This window comes from Nicotiana attenuata, unplaced genomic scaffold (genome assembly GCF_001879085.1).
Source record: "Nicotiana attenuata strain UT unplaced genomic scaffold, NIATTr2, whole genome shotgun sequence".
NCBI lineage: Eukaryota > Viridiplantae > Streptophyta > Magnoliopsida > Solanales > Solanaceae > Nicotiana > Nicotiana attenuata.
Genome location: NW_017671852.1, coordinates 36263 through 47533, shown reverse-complemented (window position 1 = coordinate 47533; position 11271 = coordinate 36263). Strand labels below are relative to the sequence as shown.

The 11271-nt window shown below is 38.8% G+C and overlaps 1 protein-coding gene across 1 annotated transcript; it reads left to right on the top strand.

Moving 5' to 3' along the window:
- The first annotated feature begins 4090 nt into the window (after positions 1–4090).
- LOC109210556 lies at positions 4091–9674 on the top strand. The gene is made up of 3 exons (XM_019373983.1): positions 4091–4438; positions 4484–4745; positions 9535–9674. Exons 1-3 carry the CDS (start codon positions 4091–4093, stop codon positions 9672–9674), a joined length of 750 nt encoding a protein of 249 aa, XP_019229528.1.
- The last annotated feature ends 1597 nt before the right edge of the window (positions 9675–11271 follow it).

Sequence of the window (11271 nt, the reverse complement as noted above, 5' to 3'; positions counted from 1 at the left end):
ATCCCTTTAAGTTTCTTGGATAGCTGTGTAATTAACAAAAGCTAAAGGGGTCAAAGGGATTTGGAAATTAGGGAATCTCAGCTGGTTGTTTGGGGAAGTCTCTAGAAGGGACTAAAGTGCAATTAAAAACCAGAGATTAGATCAGATTTCGGGGTTAAAAGGATTGAAATTTTTTGAGTAAATATGTGAATGGACATCTGCCCAACAATTGTCCAATTCAGTTTTAAAAGATGCCCTTTCTCCTTATTTTTAGGGACTGCATTCCTTAGAATTATTCCCTCACCTTTCCTATATAAGGTCTAACATTCCTTCCCTCACACATACACTAATTCTAAGCAAGACACACAAAAGACACTCACACATATAGGTTGATTTTCCCTTCACGTTGAAAGAAAAACAGTCTGAATTTTTACTTTGCAAATTCTTCAAAGCAAAAAAGAGGAATAGAAGTCAGTTTAGCTTCAGGTTTTCATTTATTTTCTAGTTTTTTCCTTTGGTTGAGCTGTTGGATTTGTGCCCTTGATCTGAAGTTGTTACCTTGCTGATATTCCTGCTGATTCAGAGACTTATTTTCTGGTTTTCTGTTGTTTTCTTGGCAATTAGTACACCCCCTATGATTCTGTACAACTCTGATCTTTAGGATAATCAAAGTTTTCTATTTTAATATGGAGTTATGACTGTTTGTTGCTCTTACATGATTTTATGTCTGTTTGTAAATTGATTGGTCAATATTTGAACTTATCTCCTTGACATAGTCTTTGTTTTAGATAAAAATCCTAGTAATATTAACTAGAGTAAGATTGTTTGGTAAGTTTGGTTTCCTGAACATAAGCATGTCTTACTGCATTGGTAGGGCTATTAATTTGCCCAATATTACTTGCTAAAAGTGAAATTCGTGTGTTCAGAATCATTTAGCCTATAAGCACATTTGTTATTTGTGTAAAGGAGAGAAGCATCACATTGCAGTCAAAAGTATTTAGGAAGTTCAGATTATAGGTGATTCATTATTTAAAACCCTGGATGTTTGATATTGAATTGTTTGATTCCAAAAGACATGAGAGGAAGCAATTTAATTTGGTAACACCTAAGTCCAGTATGTATAAAGGATGGCTTATTATTGTAAACTCAGAATTTTCAAAATCTTGGTGTAATAGCTTAGGTCTATAGTTTTCTTTTGTAAAAATTGGGCAGATACGGTTGAGAAATATTGGATTTGAGGTTCAGAAATTCTAAATATCTTCTTATGATCATTTTGTAACAAATAAACAATATAATTTTATGAATTCAATCTTGTAGCCTATCATAGTTAATGTAATCATATTATTCATGTGTGCTTGGGTTAGGGCGTATAGATTTTAGTATTTTGCTGGGTATAAGGTCGGATGCTGAATTGGGCTTAACCAGCCCATGTCACAAGCCAAAACCGTGGCCTGTAAAGATGTCAAAAGGGCCAAATATTTTAGGAAAGGCTAAGAGCTCTTGGGCCTCATTTTTAACATATCCTTGTTTGCATGCTGACCTGTTGGAGGTCCACCGCGAGAGTTCAATTAGATTTAGCCCATAATGTTACTGCCTCTCGTTTGCCCAAATGCACTGCTCCTTCCAAATATTTAATAGTCAAATTTCTAAAGATAAGGAATTACACACTTGTTAATTATATATTTATACCTCAATCTATCCTTTATTTTCAACACAATGTTTTGCGTATCTTTTGACCTTCTAAATAATCCCAAATCTAGTCTTAATCATGAATAACGGATGAACCTCGTAGTTTGCTTTAGGCGCATTTAGAATAATCATCGTGGCTATGGGTACGTTTCCCGTGGCATGGTCACGATAAATAATTCCAATTCACGTGTGTATTTCACATGACTCGACCATAACTTCAAATCAATACTAATTAAAATAAACATGTTGTAAACCGCGGGTGCGTTTAACGTGACGCGATTCGCAATGTGTACAAACACAATAAGTGCGCGAGATCGCGACTTATTTAAATAAATTCCATCAATACTTAATGGTTAATTGATTAATTAAAGCGGTTAGAAGGTAAAAAGCACAATAGGTTTTTAAATGTGTAATAAATCAAATAATTAGGCCAATTATTAATAGTTGAGCGTTCGTAAAACCACGAAACTCGGGAGTGCCTCACACCTTCTCCCATGTTAACAGAATTCCTTACCCGGTCTTATCGTTTCGCATACTTTAAAACATAGTTAAATTTCCTCGATTTGGGATTTAAAATAAACCGGTGACTTGGGACACCGCACCATAAATTATTTCACGTGGCGACTCTGAATAAATAAATAATTCCATTTTGATTAATGTCACTTTAATTGAAAAAACTCTCTATCCCCTCGGAAAAAAGGAGGTGTGATAACTCTAATCAAGGGATACTGCTAGTACCACTACAACACGCAACAAGGTAAACTACGAAGAGAAAATAATCTACCACTTAAGGCACTAATTGTAATCAAATACAGGAATGCGGGTAGGTGATGTAAGTGAATGTGTCAAATAAAACAAAGATAAGGGATAACATGACAAACTAAGAATATGAAAAACTAAAACACACACACACACAACACAAAGACGCTAATACGAGTGCATTAAAGCAAGCAAGTACTAGAGCAAATAATCTACCTAAAGATTCAAATACGACAAGCAAGTCGGATAAGCCAAAGAAAACAACAAGTACTGACTGAAGCCTAATACGGGATATTAAAAAAAAGAACTGAAACACAAATAATAATTTTATAAAATTTAATTTTTAAACTCAAAGCTTCTGAATTGCACACGGTTTGAAACTCAATAGATATAACACCGGCCCTCCTTGTTCATAGTTGACAACCATCTATCTGCAGTTTGCTCCCTTCTGAAAAACCACAAGAAACGCTTCACACCCCTACCCCTAATCCCCCAAGGAGCTCAACCATCTTCAAAGATTAAAAAAGGTAATTGGTTCTTTCTTTAAAGAATTTTCCGGTGAGTTACACCTCACTCACAAATCCCACCTTTTTCGGCCATTTTCTCGTTACTGGTTACGCCGGAAAATTGATCGGATCTTAAAGCTTGTTTTGTTTTTGTTTTAGTGGCATAGATCTGTTCCCTCGATTTTGATTTGTTTCTACTAGATCTTATCTTGTACTATTCTTTTAATTTTCATTGTATAAAATTGACGAGATCTTCTCGTTTGATTCCCAACAGCCTTTTCAAGGTATAATTTTCTCTATTTCCAGTTTTCTTCTTTCAATTTTCTTTCTTATCTTGCCTTCCTTTATGTATGTTGTACATATCTGATTATATGTTTCAGAGCTGTTAGTTTCGATCTGATCTGAGCACAGATCTGATTTTCTCGTCAATTTTTTTTACCTTTCGTGAATTTGTTTAATCTCTATTTTTGTTAAATAAATTGATCCGGTCAGTTGAAAATTACCTATACCTATCTTTTAGTTAATTTAATAATTTGTTCAATTTCCTTTGACTGTTTATTTATTTATTTTTTAAAATCAATTTTGAGGTTTTATTTGATCCTTTTTGCGCTCCTTTTCTACGGGTGGGGCCTCACCAGTGGTAGCGGTGACAACCCTCCCTCCTTTAGTTTGTATTCGTGGTGTTTTGTGTGTATTTCAGGTAAGGGCCTGTGGCTATTAGCGGTGAGCGGGACGTGCGTGTGCAAACATTAAGGAACAATCTCTGCGAGGGTCAGCAAGGGGCGGCAGAAGTTGGACGCGAATGTGCTAGGTGGACACAACATTGTCCTATATACCAAGAATTTTCCCAGGTTCTACTCGCGAGAGTTGGTACCTCCCGTTTTTCTTTCCCCTTTGTTTTGTTAGTTAAATTGTTGCAATCTTAGTTTGTATTAGTTTATTCACCATATTATTGCTCCTATAGTTGCATCCTATCTTTGTCTAGCTTCGTTTGTTACCTTGTGTGTGTTAGTGATTCCCCTTAGTCTGTCGTAGGTATAGTGGCTGTGGTCTGGGATGGTAGAGTGAGGTCATGTCCTCGGGGGGAGCGGGGGGTCGGGCAGGAGGTAGAGCAGTGGTTAGGGGGTGGGTCGGGAGGCAAGGGAGGTAAAGGGAACATGGGTGTCTATAGGTTAAGAATCGGGTCATGGAACGTAGGTACATTGACGGGTAAGTCTATAGAGTTGGCGAAGATTCTCCAGAAGAGGAGGGTTAATATAGTGTGTGTCCAGGAGACAAGGCGGGTAGGGTCGAGGTCGAAGGATGCGGACGGGTATAAACTTTGGTACTCAAGAGTCCAGAGAGGTAAGAATGGAGTGGGTATCTTGGTAGATAGGGAACTTAGAGAGTCTGTGGTTGAGGTTAGACAAGTGAATGATAGATTAATGGTTATTAAGTTGGTGGTCGAAGAGTACACCCTAAACGTCGTTAGCGCCTATGCGCCGCATGCGGGCCTAGATGAGGAGGTTAAACAGCGCTTCTGAGAGGGGTTAGATGAGATTGTGCGCTAGGTTCCGCCTATTGAGAAGCTATTCAATGGAGGGCATTTCAATGGTCATATTGGGCGACCAGGTGGTTATGGCGAGGTGCATGGAGGCTTTGGTTTTAGGGAGAGGAACAAGGGAGGTACCTCGCTGTTGGACTTCCCTAGGGATTTTGGGTTGGTGATTGCGAATTCTAGCTTTCCGAAGAGGAAGGAGCATTTGGTTACTTTTCAAAATGCGGTAGCAAAGACTCAGATTGACTATCTCCTCCTGAGGAAGTCTCACAGAGGCTTGTGCAAGGACTGCAGTCGCGCCCCCTTTTTCTTCGCGGAGTCCGGGTTTCGACATTTTGGGACAACTCCTTTTCCTTTTGGGAATTGGGTATGGAATTTGAAGAGTCTCTACCTAACGGATTTATGGTGCGTTAGGGCACCTAAAGCAAGCGACTCAGAAAACCGATTTGCATTACCAGAGATTTGGGTAAGGGCTCAAAATAACCTTGAGGGGAAGGTGTTAGGCACCCCTCGCGGTCCACAATGGTGGGTCCCGGCCAAACTCAAATTATGTGAATTAGTCTTGTAAACAGATAAAGCAAATTAGACAAATTGGTATTATATTTAAAAACAAAGGGGTAAATGGGGTCCTAGGTTTTTAGCCTACAGGATCACATCTGTACAATACTCGATAAACCTTCCTCAACTAGAGGGGTTTTTTTAATGAGCCCTAAGTCTCGCATGAAGAATTCTTGTTGCAGTTTTATGATGAGAGCTTGAATGATAAAATTGGACGAAACAAAAAGTGGTCCCTCCTCTTAGTGGTTATATAACTCGCTTTTAATTAAACGAACTCTATGCGTGCATTACCCGTCCCTTCCTTATGGCCCTGGAGGTATTTACGACCTCTAATTTAGGCAGTTCTAGACTTTCCTAAGGTACTTAAAGGAGAAAAATCTAGGCGACAAGCAAGAACAATTAAGACATTCACATAAAGGCAATTAAAGGCTCACTTTTACCTACTCACATAAGCAGATAAGAGCACGTCTCAAATAACAGGATTTCAGATATCTCTAGGGATCCTAGAGCAGAATATCTAGGTGAGAATGACTAACGGAATATGAAGCATTGCGTTAATGCGAGGCGATAAAGACCTAATCAGTTTGCCTACTGATTTTAAAACCTGTTGAATCTGGGCAGTTCACAAATAACAAAAGCGTAGTTTTACAGTCGCAGGATTTTAATCGCCCTACAGGCTTGCAATGATGTCCTATGAACATGGTATCTTATTAATCGGAAGTACAATAAACTAGTAAAACCATTTTAAACAAGCAGTTTGGTTCATTAGATCCTATAGGAATGCTGTCTAGATGTGAGGACTGATTTTAGACAATGGTAGCTAAACGCAGTGGTTAGTTTTAAAAACCTCATTGGCATTCAAAGACTGATTTTAGACTTACAAGCAAAATTTCCAGAATGCAAGAATGATTTTACCCTATAAGTATGGTTTCTAAATGTTGAATACGCTAAACCTATTTAACATGGCTTAAATGCAGGAATTAATTTTTTAACCTATAGACATGATATCTAAAAGTGCAAGATTAATTTCAAAACCTATAGGCATGGTATCTAGAATGCATGCAAACAGACAAACAACACAATGATATGATTTCTGATTGTAGAAGTTGATTTGAATCCTATAGACATGATATCTAGAATGCACACAAGTGATGAACATTGCGATGTCCTATAGGCATGGTTTCTAGGATGTAAACATTGATTTTAGAACCTATAGACATGATATCTACCCCTTCCCAACAAAATATGTATAATAATCCCTCCCAGTTTTACTAATTTCCCCAATATCTATTTACAAAGAAATTAATATTACAAGCCAAATCTAAATAAATTACAGGAATGATAATAGTATACTATAGGGAGCCTGGATAGGCCCAAAGTAAAACCTGGGGAACCAGGCCTTCAAACAGTCTCAAATGCCACATCTCATAGTGCCAAGGAGGGTGTCTTAGTGTGTTAAAGTTTCCAAAGGCCTCAAGGACCCAGGGCAGTGCTCACACCAAGGCCCCCTTTAAAGATCAACAGCTTGTGCAGTGTGGAGTAGCCAGCCCCAGTGTGTCAAAGTTCAGAGGGGTCTCATGGATTCCAAAGCAATGCTCACACTAGAGGGGCAGGAACCTAGATGTTCTAAAATTTTTGAAGTGGATAGTGATTTACAAGAGTAGTTTTGAGAAAATAGTTTTAGACTCCCAGGAAATAAAGAGCAAACATGGTCATTCAATCATTGTAACTCAAATAGAGGTCCTAGCAGTCAAATAGTGTACAGAAACATGGATTACTTAAGTTGGCTATTACTAAGTGATCAAACACAAAAACAAGGCATGCTGAGGATCAAACGATCATATACAAAGGGGCAGTAGGGATTGGGGAGCAAAGTTATGAAAGGTGAACATCTAGATAGGGAGAACATGCTAGTAAAGAAGTAGACAAAACACAGATCTAATTTAGATATGAGCAAACATGCAAATTTGCTAAAAGTAGAAACACATAGTTCTAATTAAAAACAGAAGTAAACATGCTATTGCAGTAAACTCGTGTATTGGGGAGCAGTAGGCATGCTAGTGCAGTAAACAGATAGATTGAACATTAATAGACATGCTAGGAAACACATAGTCAGACATGCTATTGAACATACAGATTGAACCGAAATAACCACGCAGATTAGACAAAAGCAGCCATGTACATGGATTAAACAGAAGTAAAAATGCTGGTAAACATATGGGTTTAAACAGAAGTAAACAAGCTGATAAACACATGGATTTAAACAAAAGTAAATATACTGACAAACATATGGATTTAAACAGAAATAAACATGCTAACAAACACACAGATTAACTGAATGACAGTAATAGAGGCATACTAGTTGGAAATTTGCAATAAAAGAGTGAAGTAAAGAGGATCCAAGATCTAATCATTGGCTTCCAGCCGAATAGATAGTGCAGTAGACAAGTAACAGCAGTTTGCAATAGAGAGATAGCAAGAATTTTTAAGTATTTTCCATTAGGTCTGTGTGTGTGTGTTTGAAGATAGAATCATGTATTTATAAGAGTCGAGTAGTGTAAAGTAAATAAGGCAAGGTAGCTTAATATTGTAAATAAGGTAAGGGAAGCAATCAAATAATCAATTAAGCTTGACAGGACAGAAAATCAGGGGATTATACCCATAAATAACTCGGAATGAGTTTCAAATAAGGCAAGAAGTGAGTTTGACAGCCAATTAGGGTTAGAGCCCATAAATCAAGCAATCAATCACACGAATAAGGCAATCATAGGTAATTAGAGATCAATCAAGGGTCAATCAACCCATAAATAGGCAAGAGATGCTAATTAGGAACCTCTGGATTAAGGAAAGTGAGCAGAAATTAGTAAATTGTTTCTGCAAACGATGAAACCCTAGATAATTTAGTTAATCAATCAATTATTCAAACAATAACGGGCGAAAATGTTGAAGTTAAATAATGAACAACCAAGCAATCGAACAAGAAACATAGCCATGCCAGAAAGATTAGACAAAACATAAGAATCTCAGAAATCCTTTTGCAAAAATAGAAGTGGAAACCCTAATTTTTTTTTAAAAAAATACTTAGGGTTGATTAATAGTAGGAAGATCAGGAGAATCTCAAAGAAACAGTCATGGAAACAGTCATGGAAACTCGAAACAACTTCAAACACAGAGGCTCGACCAACAAATAATGAGAAAACCAAACCCTAATATAATAAAGTGCTTAAAAAAGCGACTAATCAGTAAAGAAATAAGGGAACCTTAAGGAAAAATCAATGATGAACTCAGAATCGCTACTCAGAATCGCTACAGATCTACAAGGATCTGGACATATTCAAGTCCAAACATTAGGGTTTTGAAGAAAAGGAAAGGGTAAAGAGAATCTGGTCTTGAATCAGAGATTTGAGCCATAAAACATCGATAGAAAGCACTCACAGACCATAGACAGACTCTTAGAGAGTTTTGAACAAGATCTGGACTAGATCTCTTCGAGATCTTTCCATGAAATCACAAAATTGAGCAACCGGGGGAAGTAGGAGGCCAGTAGGGGTCTCAAACACCCATGGAAATCCATGGATCGAGTGAGAATCAGAGGGATTAGGGCTGGTTTTGGGCGGCGGCGGCTAGGGTTAGGGTTGGGTCTCAGAGAGAGACGGAGAGGAGAAGAGTTTTAGGGCGGTTGTTTTGTGTAAATGAATTAGGGTTAGGGGTATTTGGGAATTAAAAAAGGAAAGGAATGATACAGACCGTTGATCTTAGAGATCAACGGTCGCGATTGATCCTGGGGTCGGGGCGGGTTGGATTTAATTGGGTTAGGGTCGTTTGAATTGGGCTTGGGTCAATTAAATTGAATATGGGAGGGTCCGATTTTGGGTGTAAAATTAGGGGCTATTATTTAAATACCCATTTTACTAAATAAAATAATTTTAAAAATAGCTAATTAAATGATAAAAAATAATTTTCAAGCATGAAGGTGATCTAAAATAATTACTCAATATTATAAAAATATGAAATGTCATTTTCTGTATAGATAATGTAGTTAATCATATGTAGGGGCTATTTTTTGCAAAATATGCAATTATAGTCTTAAACATGCAAATGTAATTATAAAAAATACAGTTAAAATATTTGAACACTCATATAAATATAAATGATGAATTTAGATAATTAAATCATCATAAAATAATATAAGGGATAGTTTTGAACATTTATGTAATTAAAAAATGCAGAAATAAATGGATTTAGGCCCTTTAAAAATTTGTAGAACAAATTGTAAAACACTTGTGCATGTTTGTAGTTGTAAGCACAAATTTTTAAAGTATGCATGCGCATTTTAAAAATATATGAGGGAAAAATTGGGTATCAACAGCTGCCTATCTTTACCCGGGAAGGATGAAAGAGTTCTCGGGTAAAGAAATGATGACCGATTTTGACCGAGTGGGTGTTTTGAAAAAATGGAGGCTGAGCTCTGGTCTCTGAGTTTCCTACATATCCCTGGTTTTACAGGAATTAGGCCATGTGTAGTTCCGGACCCACCGGAGAATGAAGCCGATGGAGTTGTTATAGGAGTGGTAGCCAGTTTCAGCAAGGGTTCTTTTGCGAAGGGTAATGTCCGACGGAGTTATGGTTGTGAGTCTGGAGTGTAACGGATGCATTATAGGGCAGATAGATGAATATCACAGAGTAAGGTGGGTAATTGATGGAAATCAGTTATATTGGCAAAGTAAAAATGGTATGAGCGGAAACTGGAGCGAAGGGTGCTCCTGTACGAAGAACGATTACCTCCTGGATTACCTGCAAAACTTAAAACACAATGCATGCGAGTATATAGATGATGCAAATTTCCTTTAGCCCATGAAAGATTGTCTTTGGACGGTTGAGGATGACGTCCTTAGACCATGAATTGTTCGGTGGGGGATTCGCAGGCCATGAAATGATGTTCTCGGGCCATGAAAATGGTGCCTCCGAACCATGATGCCTTTGAATAATGATATGCAAATTTGAGAGATCCTCAGGCCATGGCATGGTGTCTTCTGGCTATGAGGATGATGCCTTTAGACAATGACGCCTTTGGACAAATTGGCGATATTTCAACCCATGAGATGCAATAATATGATGCTAAAATCAACAAGACAAGGCTTAGTCTTGTGAGGCTGAGGGTAGAGCTTAGCCCAAAAAAGGAGCAAATAGATAGTGCCGGAGAGACAGTGCTTAGTCTCGGCAAATAAAGGCAATGATTGGCGTTATGCAAATAGGACGTAGAGCTTAGCCTCATGCAAGATTCGGGACAGGGCTTAGTCCCCTGCAACTGGAAGGCAGAGCTTAGCCTTATGAAGATATGGAGGCAGAGCTTAGCCTCATGCAGATGGAGACAGAGCTTAGTCTCATGCAAGATTCAAGACAGGGCTTAGTCCCATGCAAATGGAAGGCAGAGCTTAACCTTATGCAGATGTGGAGGCAGGGCTTAGCCTCATGCAGATTTGGAGGCAGGGCTTAGCCTCATGCAGATGGAGACAGAGCTTAGTCTCATGCAAGATTCGGGACAGGGCTTAGTCCCATGCAAATGGAAGGCAGTGCTTAGCCATATGCAAATGGAGGCATGGCTTATCCTCAAGCAGATATGGAGGCAGGGCTTAGCCTCTTTCAAGATTCGGGGCAGGGCTTAATCCCATGCGAATGAAAGGCAGAGCTTAGCCTTATGCAGATATGGAGGCAGAGCTTAGCCTCATGCAGATGGAGATAGATCTTAGTCTCACGCAAGATTTGGGACAGGGCTGAGTCCCATGCAAATGGAAGGCAGTGCTTAGCCTTATGTAAAATGGAGGCAGGACTTAGCCTCATGCATATGGAGACAGAGCTTAGTCTCATGCAAGATTCGGGATAGGGACTAGTCCCATGCAAATGGAAGGCAGAGCTTAGCCTTATGGAGATATGGAGGCAGGGCTTAGCCTCATGCAGATGGAGACAGAGCTTAGTCTTATGCAAGAATCGGGACAGGGCATAGTTCCACGCAAATGGAAGGCAATGCTTAGCCTTATGCAAAATGGAGGCAGGGCTTAGCCTCATGCGAGATAGAGACAGAGCTTAGTCTCATGCAAAGAGAAGGCAGTGCTTAGCCTTATGCAAAATGGAGGCAGGGCTTAGCCTCATGCAGATTTGGAGGCAGGGCTTAGCCTCATGCAGATGGAGACAGAGCTTAGTCTCATGCAAGATTCGGGACAGGGCTTAGTCCCATGCAAATGG

Excerpts from the sequence above, each read along its gene's own strand:
- LOC109210556 (XM_019373983.1), top strand. The coding sequence starts at position 4,091 with ATGGGTGTCTATAGGTTAAGAATCGGGTCATGGAACGTAGGTACATTG. Across the intron at positions 4,439-4,483 it reads ATGCGGGCCTAGATGAGGAG|GTTCCGCCTATTGAGAAGCT; the intron begins GTTAAACAGCGC and ends ATTGTGCGCTAG. Across the intron at positions 4,746-9,534 it reads CCTGAGGAAGTCTCACAGAG|GAATTAGGCCATGTGTAGTT; the intron begins GCTTGTGCAAGG and ends CTGGTTTTACAG.